We start from the raw sequence: 15,092 nt of genomic DNA, 5'->3' as shown, positions 1-15,092 counted from the left end.
GAATAATGGTAAAAATAACCTTAAAAATCAGCTGCCGGGGAGGGGGGAATGTGTCTGGGGGGAAGGGGGGTATTTGAAAGGGAGATTAGATGTTTTGGGGTGAAACATAGATTTCTCAATTAAATATATAGATGTTTCTGTGAAATATTGAGATTTTGCTGTGAAATATATAGGTTGTTTATAAAATATAGAGATTTTGAAGCGAAATATATAGATTTTGATGTGAAATATATAGATCTTTTATGAAATCTATCGATTTTGATGTGAAACATATAGATTTTGATGTGAAATGTATAGATCTTTTATGAAATATATCGATTTTGATGTGAAATATATAGACTTTGATGTGAAATGTGTAGATTTTTAATGAAATACATAGATTTTGATGTGAAATATATAGATTTTTGATGTGAAATGTATAGATTTTGCTGTGAAATGTGCAGATTGACAATGAAATATCCAGGTGTCGGGGTGAGTGGCTCAGGGGCCCTGTCAGTGATTGGCTCGGGGCTGGGGGGGGGGGGTCACGCCTCACTTCCGGTGAGGGTTGGCGAGGTCACGCCTCACTTCCGGTGAGGGTTGGCGGGTTCGGAGCGCGCGCGCGAGGCCAATGGCGAAACACCACCCGGACCTGATCTTCTGCAGGAAACAGGCCGGCGTGGGTACGTGAGGGGCAGAGAGAGAGGGAGAGAGTGTGAGAGGGGGAGGGAGGGAGAGAGGTAGGGAGAGGGTGTGGGGGAGGGAGAGAGTGTGAGAGAGAAGGAACGAGAGTGTGGGGGAGAGAGTGAGAGAGAGGGGGAGGGAGAGTGTGGGGGAGAGAGTGAGAGAGAGGGGGAGGGAGAGTGTGGGGGAGAGGGGGGGAGGGAGGGAGAGAGTGTGAGAGGGGGAGCGAGAGTGGGGGAGGGAGAGAGAGTGTGAGAGAGAGGGAACGAGAGTGTGGGGGAGAGAGAGAGGGAGGGAGAGTGTGGGGGAGAGAGTGTGAGAGAGAAGGGGAGGGAGAGTGTGGGGGGAGAGAGGAGGGAGGGAGAGAGTGTGAGAGAGACGCAGGAGGGAGGGAGAGTGTGGGGGAGAGCCAGGAGGGAGGGAGAGAGTGTGAGAGAGAGGGGGAGGGAGAGTGTGAGAGAGAGAGTGTGAGGGGGGGTAGAGGGAGGGAGGGAGGGGGAGAATGAGAGGGAGGGAGGGAGGAAGAGAGTGTGAGAGAGAGGGGCAGGTAGAGAGGGGGGGAGAGAGAGAGTGTTTGTGTGAGAGGGGGAGGTAGAGAGAGTGTGTGAGAGAGGGAGGGAAAGAGAGAGTGTGAGAAAGAAAGAGGGTGTGTGGGAGAGGGAGGGAGAGAGTGTGAGGGAAGAAGGGAGGGAGTTTGTGTGAGAGAGAGAGAGCGAGTGGGAGAGGGGGAGTGTGAATCAATGAATGAGGGTGTGTGCGTGAGAGAGAAAGGGAGGGAATGAGAGAAAGATAGTGTGGGAGGAAGAGGGGGATGTGAATGAATGAAGGCGTGAATGAATGAGAGCAGGAGAGAAAGAGAGAGTGTGAGGGAGGAGAGAGAGAAAGAGCATGTGTGCGATGGGGGAAAAAGAGTGTGTGTGTGAGAGAGAGAGAGAAAAAGAGGGGGTGAGCGAAGGAGAGGGAGTGTGTGAGAAAGAGGAAGAGTTTGTGTGTGTGTGTGTGTGAGAGAGAGCGAGAGGGGGTGAGTGGAAGAGGGAGAGAGATGTGGGGGGGGGGTGGATATTGAGTGGATGGGAGGGGGGGAAGATGAGGTGGAGGCAGAGTGAGGGGACTCTAAACTTCTTAAAGGGTAAACGGTTGGGGATTAAGGTGGAGAATGGCAGAGGAGAGCTCACCAGTCAATACCTGTATCCGTTTGAGCCAATAGCTTCAGCAAAGGGGAGCGAGGAGTCAACTGGGGAAGCCAAACAGTTAATGGCGTGTGTAGGTCTGAGTCTGACCTGAATCTGTCTCTCTTTACTTTGCAGCTATTGGAAGATTGTGTGAGAAATGTAAGTACCATTTTTGGAATCTTTTTATTTCAGTATTTTATTTCCCCCGCCAGTTACTAACAGGCGATGGATTTGCTACAGCACCTTCCTTGTGACTTGCTGGGGAGGTTTGTCTTCCTATCCGGGGTCTTAACATCTCAAAGTGATTCACTGGGTTTTACTGAAAATAGGGGGGGGGGTGACTTTTTTTTAGATGAAAGCAGAAGCCCATTTGCGCACAGCAATGTTCCACAAACAGCCATGAAGCGAATGAACGATTTTACCTGGAAGACTGTTAGCCAAGACACGAGGAGACATTCTCTTCAAATTGTGCTGTGGAATGTTTGGTGTCTGCTTGAACAAGCAGATGGGAGCTTGGTTTAACATCTCGCCTCAAAGGCGGTACCTCCAATAATGCAGCATATTCCAGCGCTGTGGTGTCAGCCTAGACTGGATTCAAAGTCCCGGTGTTGGGTTTGAGCCGAGAACTTTCCGTCTCGGAGGTGAGAGTGCCACCGCTGAGCCAGGCTGACACGGTTTGGGTATAGTTAGCAGAGGAGACAAGTGGTTCACAGTTTGTTGTGTGATTGGAACATGAATACAATCCCTACAGGCTGATGAAAATATTGAGACCATTGTCACTTCAAAACTTTGCTGGAAAGTGCTGGTTTTTAGTTGTAGAAAGTCACCCACCTATTGAATTCCTATAGAGAATGTGGCCTTTTAACCACTCTTTAATGGCCAGCAAAAAAAACCTTATGTGAAATAAGCACTGACCCATCCAAAAAGTCCCCAAAGTACTACCAGTAATAATAATCCTTGCATTTGATATGGCGCCTTATCACATTGTTGAGACGTCTCAAAGCGCTTCACAGAATATATTGTAAAGTGGTCTGACTGTGTATTTTATGGGTGAAACTTCACACAAAGTTCAGTAAGTGTATGCAGGCAAGTTTAGCAGCTAACCAGCCAAGTCCTGCAGAGCACAACAGCAACAAATTACACTCGTATAGCGCCTTTCACTGCAGCAGGACATCCCAAGGCGCTGGACAGTCAGGGATCTGCACCTGAGTTGGGGGTTGGGATCCTGAAGTGGGGAGAGTAGGAGCATGACCGAAGGCATGGGTGAAGGAAACGGGGGGGGGGACTGTGGGATGGAGTTCCACAATAACAACAACTTGCAAGTATACAGCGCCCTTTACGTTGGGTAGTGTTCCAGAGGGTAGAGCAGAGAAGCTGAAGGCCCGCTAGTGGGGCGGGCAAGGCGGGGGACGCGAAGCGGGCTGGCGCCTGCTGAGCGGAGTGAGCGGACAGGTTGGGTGGGGGGGGGTTAGGGGGTCACAAAGGGGCAGGGCCGCGATAAGCCTTTAAGGCAAGTGTAAAGCGGAGCGACTGTATATTTTGTGGGCGAAACGCAGCAGCCAATTAGGTTAGGGTTAGGCCATGAAGGGCTTTAAATCTTGAAACCATCCTGAGTGACGGGGAGCCAGTGGAGCTGGGCTGATTCGTGTCTTCTTGACAAGCCCGCGCGAGAAAGGTGCATTACTCAGTGTATCGATTCACTGACCTAGTGAGCCTAAAATTACGAGAGGGGTTTTGATAAGGTCAAACCAGGGAAGCTGCTTCTACTCTACTGGTGGAGGGGTGGGGGAAGTTATTGTCGACCAATAGAGGGTGCAGTGCAAAAATATTTCCTGCCCAAGAAAGAAAGGTTGGGGTCATTTTTCTTTCCACAAAAGGTTATCGGGACATACAATGTTCTGCCATAAATTGGAAGTTGGACAAAATCCATAATAGCTTTTAAGAGTTTGGGGAAAGAGTTAGGCGGATAGCTCTTTCGGACCTGATGGGCTGATTGCTGCCTCCCGCGTTGAAGATTCCTGTGAGCTGTCCCGATTTCAAAACCCTGCCCGTAAGATCTTGTCTCTTCCAACAGCCCTGGCTATTAAGGACCCAGCTTTAAGGCTGTATGATTTTTTTCATCCGATTTCTGTGCCGGTTTGTAGTGTGGAGTCTCTTTATATGGTTCCTTTTGTAGAAATAAAACGCTTTATGGCTAATCGTGGTGTCCCGTAGGGTATCGGTTATGGCTATAGCTATAGCGCACGCCCCTGGTTCGATTCCCAGCAGGTTGAAACCTTAGGCAAGTTTCCCTACTCCGAATGCCTCTTGTTTACCTCGCAGGATGTAGGAACCCACTTGTCAGTCGACTGGCAGATTGTTTTCCCGAGGATAGTAATCTCCACCCCCCGCCCCCAAAAAACTGGTCACTCAATCCATGACAGGGACGCTGCTGGGCGCAGTTGACTGCTGTGTTTCGCCCACAGAATACACAGTCAATTCAGTTTACAGTACGTTCTGCGAAGGCGTCTTGAAGACACGATAAGGCGCTGTGTCAAATGCAATTATTATTATTGTTATTATAAAATACTATTGTGTAAAAAAAAAATAGCTTGGTGTCAAGCTCCGCCACTGTTAAGCGTACTGTGACGCTACCCCGCAAGTTGTTGTGTTTCTACATCCCCGAATTACCTCTTTATTTTCTTTCTCATTCGTGCCACTGGGTGGCACACAAGTATTTTGTGCAGGGCCGAGGCGAGAGGGGGAAGTGGATCCAAAATTGGATTTGGACCATCTATTTGTGCTTGAGGTTTCCAGAGTTCAATGAATCGAAACAAAACTTCATTGAAGCCAGGAATGTTTTTGTTTCTCAAAGTTTCTTGGTCTAATTAGTCCACAGAAAATCGATTCACAGCTTACTGTACTGCAGCCAGATAAGGTTACCCGTCCCTGCTAAAGACCGCATTGAGGCTGAGACCGGCTTTGTGTGTGTGCGTTGGAGGGTAGGTGGGGGGGGGGGGAGAGAGAGTGGGGGAGGGAGAGAAAAGACTGGGCTGTCTTCCTCTGCTCAGTCTCCCACCTCTGGGGACTGAATCTGTGCCTAAATAAATGTTCCTTGTGAAATAAACATTGGCATGCAGTGAAGCGTGCATTCCACTGAGTCCATACAGTGAGGGACTGCGGTTTGGAACCAGTCTCCTGTGGGCACTGGGTACAGTGAAGCCCTTCTGTATTTGTTCATACAACAGCCAGACTTTTAGTTGCGCCTCACTGTTACTTCCTCCCCGATCCCTTCATTCAATCCTCCCTCCCCCACCTCTCCGCTCCGCATCGGGACTTTGAGCTCACAATCTAAGCTGACACGCCAGGGCAGTTCTGGGGGGTGAGGGCTGCATTGTAATAAGAGACGCGCCTTTCCTTCTGATGAGACGATAAACAAAGTCCCAATGGCACTTTGTGAAAAGAGAAGAGTGAGTTTCTTCCCGTTATTCCCGGCCAACAATCTTCCAGATGAATCAGCCGTTTGTGGGACATTACGTGCAAAGTGTCTGTTGCGTTTCCCTGCGGAAACCCCCCCCCCCGCCCCGCCCCCCGCCATTGATTCCTGTAAAGTACTTTGAGTTGTCTTAATGTGGGGTGGCTGCAAAATTTCAGCGTTCTTTCGCTGTCCCCACTGTATTTCACCCGAGTTGTCAGCTTTCATGTGTGAGTCCAGGCATGTAGTGGCAGGATATTTGCCCGGGGCGTCACAGAAGTGTCTGTTACTATATTTGCTTTCTATCCCTGTCACACTGCTTGCCAATAGGACCTGCTGAACGCGAGTTAGGAAACGGTCGCTTCTCTTAAAGGGTAGCTCAGACGCACTGAGACTTACGTAGCGCCCCTACCTACCAGTCCTGGAGTCCTGCAACGTCGTGGTTAGCGCACTCGCCTCGCAAGCAAGAGGACCCAGGTTCGATTCCCGGTCGGGGCGAAATCTTAGGCAACTGTCCTTACTGCTAGGTAAATAAGAGGCGTGTGGAGTAAGTAGAAACTCTGTTGTCAGTCAGATCGGTTTCTGGGGGTAATAACCCTTTCAGAAATAGGGTCACTCATTCCACGACTGTTTGTGGGACGCTGCTGTGCGCAATTGGCTGCCACGTTTTGCCCACAAAGCACACAAGTCGATCCACTTCACGGTGTATTCTGTGAAGCGCTTTGAGGCGTCTCGACGACGTGACGAGGCCTTATGTCAAATGCAAGGACTCTTATTATTCATCACCTGCGGAGGTTCGGGTGAGACCGACTCGCTCGGGAAGCGTGGGTTAAGCCTGAGACCTTCCTTTGTTGTTGCGGTTGGGTTCCAGACTGAAGTTCTTTACCAACTGAGCCATTAAATGCTTATCTGGGCTCAAGGTCATGTAGTCTTACGGAACACAGCCCCCCCCCCCCCCCCATGTATCTTTCGTTTCTTTTGATACAACACATCAGTAAGGTTTAAACTAGTAAAGTGGGGGGTGGGGGAGAGTCTATTTTTTATCAGAGTTGCTGTTCCTCAGATGACATGTCGATGCATTGGCTTGATTCATGCCCCCACCCTACTCGCCCCACACCATTCTGGAACTCTCTTGCCTCCTTCGAGGTCCGTCTCAAGACCTTCTTCTTCGACGGCGCTTTTGGGCATTTTCCCTCTCCCCCCCCCCCGCCCCCCACCCCCCAACACGCACAGATCGACTGTCCGGCAGTTTGAGTCGTCTTCTCGAAGTGATAGGTGCTATATAAAGTGCAGTTTGTTATTGTTAAACTGAAGTCCTATCTGTCTGCCTGTCTAGTTGGACATAAAGTTCCCACAGCACAATTCAAAAAGAGGAGTTTCTCTCAGTGTTCTGGCCAAAACTCCTCAAGGTAAATTGGGCGTTCACTTAATGGTTGGTTCTGGCAGCTAGTCCCACACAAAACATTTCCCACAAAATAATCAGCGAGCGCACTTGCAGCGGTGGTGTGAAACGCAAGCAAGGATGTCAATTAGTGCATGCAAGGGGAGAAAGAAAATTGCACGGTCCTTTCTGCGCTATCTTTCTGTTGAAAGCACAAACCGGTTTCCCCAGTCCTCCCTCTGGCTTTCTGCTGCGTCAGCTCCGCTTGACGGGCGCGCAGTCTGGCTTCGGGTACATGAAGCCCTGTAGCATAGTGGTTCGAGCGCTCACCTCGCAAGCAAGTGGACCTGGGTTTGATTCCCAGCACGGCAAAATGTTCGGCAAGTTGAGAGATCAGGCAGCTCAGCAAAGCCCCCTCCACTCTCTGTTTGGCTCAGCACTCGCCAGATGGACAGACAGACACACTGAGGCACCAGAATGACTTTGTTTCCGCTGCTCAGCACACAGTGAGCTGTTGCTGTTGATTTTTTTCTTGTTAACACTGACTGGGACTTTCAGGACAACAACAACAACAAATTACATTTACGCAGCGCCTTGCGCGTCAGGGGGACGTCCCAAGGCGCTGTGTAAATGAAAGTTAGAGTCGGGGACAGTCCGGGATCCGCACCCGAGCTGGGGGTCGGGATCAGGAGGGGTGGAGGACGGGGAGGGTAGGACGGTGGCCGAAGGCACGGTTGAGGAAGGGGGTCTTGAAGGAGGGAAGGGAAGGGGAGGGGGTGAGGCGGAGGGACGTTCGGATGGAGTTCCACACGGATGGGGCAGAGAGGCTAAAAAAAGGTGCTTTGAACAAGAGATGCTGTGGGGGGGGGGAATGTTTAACAATTTTGGGGGGCGGGTCGGCTGGGTACCTTGTCGCGTGCGGAAACCCAACCCCGTGCTTGATTAAGAGTATCCAAACCAAACTGAGGCATCTCAAAAACCTTCCTGTTTCACCGTGCCCCCCCCCCCCCATCCTTAACTGGTCCGACTCCTTGGGACGTCCTGAATAATAACAATCCTTGCATAAGATCCACGGCTTACCACGTCTTCGAGATACCTCAAAGCGCTTCACGGAATACACCGTACAGTCTAGCGGCTGTGCAGTGTGTGGGCGAAGCACGGCAGATAATTGCGGGCCGCAGTGTCCCACAAATAGTGGTGGATTGAGTGACACACACACACATTTTTTTTTAATTTAAAAAAAGAGGGGCTGTTACCCCCGGAAAGCGATCGGCCAATTGGCTTAACAACCCGGTTCCTACTCGCAGCTGGGTAAACAGAGACCTGTCGATCGGAGCGATGGGCATGCGAGCGCAGAAATGAGCAGCAGAAAGGTGCTGTGACGAGATAACAGTCTGACACTGTGACAGTGCGTGTAAGCTGTTTCACAGGGGAGGGGGGCTGTTGCATAGGCTGATTCAGGGTTAGGAATGCCTTTCGCTTGCAGTGCTCAGGGATAGGGAAGCCTTCTCCTTTGAAGTATGGCCCGGCTCTTTTTTTTTTAGAGAGAGAGAGGCTTGCTGTGTCTGAACTGAGATTAATCATTCGCTAGCATTGGAACATTGGATTTCTGGAACAGACTGGCCTGGCTTTTACTCTGTGGGTGTTGAAGCATGGAATGCTGAAGGTCTTTCTGTGTGTGTGTGTGTGATTGAACAGCAGTCACTGTGACGGGGGGGGGGGGAGGGGGGGGGGGGGTAGTGTGGCGCTGTGGGTATACTGTGTTCTGCTCTGAAACTTCCTGAATATGGTGATGGAAAATTCCACTGGGTAGAACCCAGTTGCAGTAACTAATCTGTGTCACCGTAGGCCAGCGATTCATCCAACCCTTCTCCCTGTGTAGCATTCCCTGGGTAAGGAAGCAACAGCGATAATAAAACTTGCATTTGATAGAGCGCCGGATCGTGTCTTCGGGACATCTCAAAGCGCTTCAGAGAATACACTGACCATATGTATATATTTTGGGGGTCAAAGGCGGCAGCCAATTGCGCCCAGCAGCGTCCTACAAGGAATCATTGCTCATTACAATAGGCGAGTGATCTGCTGATAGTTATTACAATCTTCCTGGCTGGGGCGCAATCGTAGGCAGGTTTCCTTATTCCGCACGCCTCTGTTTGCCTAGCGGTAAGACAGTCGATTGGCGGGTCGCTTTCTGGGGGTAATAATCCCTCCGGGGGGGAAAAAAAAATTGGTCACTCAATCCACTGCTGTTGGTGGGGCACTGCTGTGCGCAATTGGCTGCAGAGTTCGCCCACAAAATCCACGCTTTGCAATATGTTCTGTGGAGCGGGTTGGGCGTCCTCCTGACGTGAGGAGCTATGTATCAAGCGTAAGGATCGCCGTTTATCTTCAGAGCCGTGAGTGTGAGGCTTGAGATCTTACTCATTGTTGCTCCTGAACCTGCCCTGGTTTGAGCCACCCAGCCCAGGTACACAAATAGTGCAGCACAGAAACAGGCTCTTTGAGCAAACCAGTCTGAGGTGTTGGTTGTGTGTGTTCCTCAGCATGAGTCACCGAATCCGAACGCCCTCTCCCACTCACCTAACCTTTAATGTAAGTGTTTTAAAGGGGAAAAAAAATCTCTTTATTTTAAATGTACACAGGCGCACACAGAGAGGCGCGCGCGCACACACACACACGCACACATTCACCAAAACAAAAATGAGGTCACTCAATCCATGACTGTTAGCGGGGACGCTGCTGTGCGCCGTTGACTGCTGCGTTTCGCCCACAAAACACACAATCCACTCCACTTTACAGGGTATTCTGCGAAGCGCTTTGAGACGTCTCGTCGACGTGATGAGGCGCGAGATCAAACGCAAGGATTATTGACATTATTATCGATGTCGTGCCTCTTTGAGCATCTATCCAATTCCCTTTTTTTTTAAAAAAGAGAACGGTGGCAGAAAATTCCACATTCCAGCCTCCCTCTGTGAAAATCTGTTTCTAACCTCCCCTTTAATTCTTAAATGTGTGCCCTGTCGACTTAATTCAAGGCTGGCCGCGTTGCCACACTGTGAGCTATTAATGGTGCTGCAAATTGGGCTAATTCGCCTCGTGGTGTGGCACTCTCTTAACATTGCTGCCCGTAAAATCTCCCCGACGCTGAAAGAATCTTCTTTCCTCTCTCCCCGGCCCGCCGAAACCGCCGCTGTGTAAATCTAAAGTTTATGTAAAGTTGTCGCAAAAGCCGTTTGTCTTCCCACACGAGAGGCAGAAACGGAGGATTAAACAGACCCCGGCGTTCACACGCTTTCGACTTGCACAATCAATCGCCCCTTTGTCTCCGCGTTGAGGACAGGTTTGCTCAGTCACTTTGCCCAGCCTGCCAGAGTGGAATTTTCCAGCCCTGATTTCCAGAGCGTGCACTGAAACAGGGTCTGGGAACACACACACACACACACACTATTTGCTGTAAGGTCGAAAGCAAACCTTAAGCTAATGTATAATCGCTGCGGTGGCACTCTGCACCTCGAGAGGGATGTGCTGTGGAGTGAGCTAGCAATCTGTTTCAAACGCAAGAGGTACAGGGGATGAGGTGTTGAAGAAAACAACAACTTGCATTTATCCTGGCTCGGGTGCAGACCCTTCACTGTCCAGCGCCTCGGGACGTCCTCCCGATGTGAAAGGCTCTGCGTAAACTCAATTTGTTGTCGTGGCCCTTCATGTGGAGTAGCGTCTCGGAGTGCTTAACAGTGGTGGAGCCTGACCCTAAGCTGGGGAGAAAGGGGAGATGGCCGTAGGCAGGTGCGATCTGAAGACGGGCAAAGAGGGGACAAAGGCGGAGGGGTTGAGGCAGAGAGTTCCAACGAACAAGAATAGGAGGAGGCCATTCAGACCATCGGCCCGTTCCACTGGTTTATTAGGCCTAACCCTATTAGTCCCGCGCTCTTTAATATCTCCATTACCCAAGTATTTATTTGTGGGATCTGTTGCAGGAAAAGGTTCCCGAACGAGCAGGTGCCTAGCAGCAGATTATAAACCTGCGCCGATAACTTTGAAACGTTTCCCCGAAAGGTCCTTCACCTCTGAGAATCTACTGACCTTTGCAGCCAAAATGCAGGGAGGGAGCAACTCCTTTCTCCGGAGCTTTCGTACTGTGCCCGCGCGAGCGCATCACTTTACACTGTGAGGCAAGCGCTTCGAGGCATCTCGATGACGTGACAAGGCCGTGCATCAACCGTGAGGATTATTATTTGCCGTTTGCTTACAAAACGGGGTCGCTCCCCCCGAACAGTGTATCCTGTGAGCGTCAGCGAAGACTTGACCGGCCAAATGGCCTGTTTCCGTGCTGCAGTGATTCCAATGGACCTTTGATGCGGCCTGAACAATATGGGGGGAAGAATTGGCTTCGTCGGCTTGTTGTCCGGGTAGCGTTGCCAGGCTCCCTGATTTGCATTCGGGCCTTTTACACAGCGAGGCTATTCCACTTTGTGCCTGATTTATAACTGCTGGGAAATGCCTGGGTGTCAATGCATAACAGGAGCAAGACCCAGTCTTTCAATGCAACCCTTTCCGCTCTTACCGCAACCTCAAATTGTTATTGTAGTGAGCTGTACTGAGCTCCTATACGCACTGCTTTTGTGTGTGTGTGTGTGTGTGGTTTATGTGAATGTGCGTAATAACGATAATCCTTGTATTTGATTTAGCGCCTTATCACGTCTTTGTGAAGTCTCACGGGATACGCTGTAAAGTTGAATTCACTGTCTGCTTTCGTGGGCAGAATGCGGCAGCCAATTGCGCACAGCGGTACCTACAAACAGTCGTGGATAGTGACCAAATTATTATGAGTTTTTTTTTAAAAAAATTGAGGGATTATTACCCCCAGAAAAGTGATCCGCCCATCGAATAACATCCGGGTTCATGCTTACTGCTAGGTAAACAGAGGCATGTGGAGTAAAGAAACTTGCCCAATGTTTCGCCCCGCCCTGCCGGGAATCGTGTGTGTGGCGAGCGCTCTAGTCACTAAGCTCCTGGACTCCAGTGTAGTGGCGTGTGTGTGTGTGTGAGCGAGCGAGCGTGTATGTGTGTGAGCCAAGACTGAGTGTGAGTGAGCCTGAGCCTATTCTCACCCACACCTACTCCCACCCAACCTCTCGAGATCACAATGTGGGAACACTGGCTGACGACTGTTTTTCTTACCACCCCCAAGCAGCTGCAGCCCAGCGTAGCACGCTTAGCGGTACCTTGGCTAACTCAAGCAGCCTATAATTGGGACCTGGAAACGTTCCTATCTATATGTCTCAGCTGCTCGCTGAATCAACTTGCTGAGCCATTGCAGGAGCCATAACCTTTCACTGTCGGATTTATTACCCATCCAAATCGCTTGGTTGGGAGAGCTAATTGGAGCTGCCCTGAATCTCTGCCCCGGCAAGTTCGAAGTTCACAGCCGCGGAGAGATCTTGTAATTAATTAATTTCACCACTGCCGCAACAACTTGGATTTGTACAGTGACTTTCATGAGGGGTGGAAATTCAGAGCCCTTCAGAGCACAATGCCGACCCGGGTGGTGGGGGGGTGGAGAGGGGAGGCACGGTCGAAGAGGAAGGTCTTCGGGTGCGATCTGAAGGCAGGGCAAGGCGGAGGGAATCGAGGGAGAGAGTTGCAGAGTTTGGGAAAGTATTGGCTGAATGCATGGCCGCCAATGGTAGCACTTTTTTTCCTTTTCGAACTCCTGCCCAAGGTCCATATTGCAGTGTAGTTGTGTGCATGTGCGCCCGTTGGGGGAAGGGGGAATTGGGAGGAGTGGGGAGAACCATGGAATCCTTCAGATGAGACGTTAAACCTCACTGTTGAATTGGATGTGAAAGATCCTGTGTAAGGTATTTGGAAAGAGAGCAGGAATATTTTAACACTAGTGCGAGATCCAATGCAAACATACTACCTTTTTTTTTAAAAACCTAAAGATTTTTTTTTCTCGTGGCACTGCATAGTGTTGGACAGCGTAGAGTCAAAAGGTTTTACAGCACCGTGGAAGGACTTTCAACCCATCCTATCCATGCTGGCTCTCTGAAAGCACACTCCTACCCTTTCAATATGACCGTTAAACTTGTTTAAACGCACATATAATAATAATAATCCTTTTTTTTTGGAGGGAATATTACCCGGAAAGCAATGCCTCAATTGACTAACAACCTGGTTCCCACTTACTGCTGGGTAAACAGCGATATATGGATTAAGGAAATTTGCCTAAGGTTTCTGTAGCGCTTTGAGACGTCTCGGTGACTTGATAAGGCGCTATATGAATCTCAAGTATTATTTTTATGGGCCCAGATGGTGAGTAACAGCGCATTTTTGTGGGAGTGAGGCAAACAGACCCGGAAGGTCCCAAGTTCAATCCTTTTGTGCTGTTAGCTGATCTCAAGTCAAGCAGCAGGTTGGAATCTAAAATTGGCCCTTGGAAGGATCACTGTCGCTGACCCTTGCTATTTTGCCCCAGGAACCCTCATTGAATAACTTGCTGACTCTTGCTATCCAGGCTGGCTCAGGTAGAAGAGGTCATGGAAGTGTTGCAATGAATTGAAGATAAAATAAAATTGGCCACTTCAATCCACGACTTTGTGGGCGAAATGCAGCAGCCAATTGCACATGGCAGTGCCCCACAAACAGTAGTGGAGTGAGTGACCAAATTGCTATTACTATTATTATGTGTTCAACGGGTTTATTACCCCCGGAAAAGCGATCCGCCATTCGACGAACAAACGGGTTCGTACTATTACTGTGATTGGAAAGTGGATTGACTGACTTGTGCTCCACGTCCCCCGCCCCAATCGCCCTACCATCGGTGGTCGGGCCTTCAGCCTCTCAGCCCCGAGGCTCTGGAACTCTATCCTCCAGTGCCTTCGCCGCTTCCTCCCTTTCCTCCTTCAAGGCCGGTCTCAAGACCTTTCTCTTTGACCGAGCCTTCAGCTCCCCTCTCGACTCTCTTCCCCCTCCTCGCTCCCTCCCTTCCCTCCCCTCACCCTGACCATTTCCCCCTCCTCGCTCCCTCCTTCCCATTTCCCCCCTGCTCGGTCATGACCCAACTGTGCAGCGCCTTGGGACGTCCTCCTGACGTGAAAGGCGCTTTATAAATGGAATCTTGTTGTTGTTGTTGTATGTGGGAGAAATGAGGCAGCCAAAATCTTTCTCATCGCTGAGCCCCTGTTGCTGGTTTAATGCTTTATTTCCTCTCTCTCGTCTGTCCTTTCAGGTGACGGCAAATGTGTCATCTGCGACTCCTATGTGCGTCCGTGCACGCTGGTCCGGATCTGCGACGAGTGTAACTACGGCTCCTACCAGGGGCGATGTGTGATCTGTGGGGGCCCAGGCGTGTCCGACGCCTATTACTGCAAGGAGTGCACCATCCAAGAGAAGGATGTAAGTTTTATTATAAAACTATAATAATTATAATCCTCGCATTGGATATAGCGCCTTATCGCGTCGCTGAAATATCTTGAAGACGGGATACATTGTAAAGTGGATTGTCCGTGTATTTTGCGGGCGAAACACGGCAGCCAATTTGCGCGCAGCAACGTCGCGGTAACAGCCATGAAGTGAAAGAACACGTTGGCCAGGACGCTGGGAGAAACTCTTTAATTCTTTCGAGTAATGCCGTGGAATCTTTAACGTCCACCTGAACCGAGGGGGCAGGTACAAGGAAGGATGTGTGCGCGCGTGTGTCTCGGCGTAGAGTTCTGTCACTGTTAAGCGCTCAGTGATGCTGTCCCGTTGTTGTTGGTCTCATCACAGCTTAAACCAAACGTGCACCAAAAATTCCAATGAATTATTTATTCCTGTTGACGTTTGGAGAATGCTCGTGTAAATTTGCAAGCTGTTGCTGCTGTTATTTTTCCAACGCTCCCTCTCGTTGTGTTGCAGAGAGACGGCTGCCCAAAGATCGTCAATCTGGGAAGCTCCAAAACAGACCTGTTTTACGAACGCAAAAAGTACGGCTTCAAGAAGAGGTGAACCTGGGATCGTGTGCGAGCCGCTCGCTCCCAACTGGAGGTGCAGACGCCGACAGAGAGGGAGCAAGAGCGTGATCTGCGTGGGGACATTTTGGTTTTTACCCGTCGACTATTTCACAAGCACGGACATCAAAGCGGACATCTCAAATCAGGCAGGCAGCTTCTTGGGGCGGAGGGTGGGGGGGGTGGGGGGGTGGGGGGAGGCAGTGAATGGGACAGAATTAAATGTTTCTCAATCGTAAAGGTGTATTTTATCACCTTCCTCCACCCTCTTCCTCCCGGTTAGTACTGACGTGTGTTTCTGGGCTGTGTCGCTAGCCTCCTTCAGACATCACTGGCTTTAGAAGTGGGAAAATGTGCTAACTTTGCGTGTCTTTCAGTTAAGTCATTTTCTTCATTCCCTCCCTCGAAACCCCCCCCCCCCCCCCCCCAAG

The 15,092-nt window shown here is 50.2% G+C and overlaps 1 protein-coding gene across 1 annotated transcript; it reads left to right on the top strand.

The window, feature by feature from the left end:
- The first annotated feature begins 542 nt into the window (after positions 1–542).
- On the top strand, positions 543–14,901 carry phf5a (PHD finger protein 5A). Its single transcript, XM_042345126.1, has 4 exons — positions 543–662; positions 1,971–1,994; positions 13,902–14,068; positions 14,570–14,901. The coding sequence occupies exons 1-4, from the start codon at positions 611–613 to the stop codon at positions 14,657–14,659; spliced, it is 333 nt and encodes a 110-aa protein (XP_042201060.1). The 5' UTR covers positions 543–610; the 3' UTR covers positions 14,660–14,901.
- The last annotated feature ends 191 nt before the right edge of the window (positions 14,902–15,092 follow it).

Source organism: Callorhinchus milii, unplaced genomic scaffold, assembly GCF_018977255.1.
Source record: "Callorhinchus milii isolate IMCB2004 unplaced genomic scaffold, IMCB_Cmil_1.0 Scaffold31, whole genome shotgun sequence".
Classification (NCBI taxonomy): Eukaryota; Metazoa; Chordata; class Chondrichthyes; order Chimaeriformes; family Callorhinchidae; genus Callorhinchus; species Callorhinchus milii.
The sequence above is the reverse complement of the archived record's forward strand: the minus strand, read 5'-3'. Positions and strand labels throughout refer to the sequence as shown.

Bases quoted from the DNA above. Each gene is read 5' to 3' on its own strand.
- phf5a (XM_042345126.1), top strand. From the start codon at position 611: ATGGCGAAACACCACCCGGACCTGATCTTCTGCAGGAAACAGGCCGGC. The intron at 663-1,970 runs GTACGTGAGGGG...TTTACTTTGCAG, and splicing joins CAGGAAACAGGCCGGCGTGG to CTATTGGAAGATTGTGTGAG. The intron at 14,069-14,569 runs GTAAGTTTTATT...GTTGTGTTGCAG, and splicing joins GCACCATCCAAGAGAAGGAT to AGAGACGGCTGCCCAAAGAT.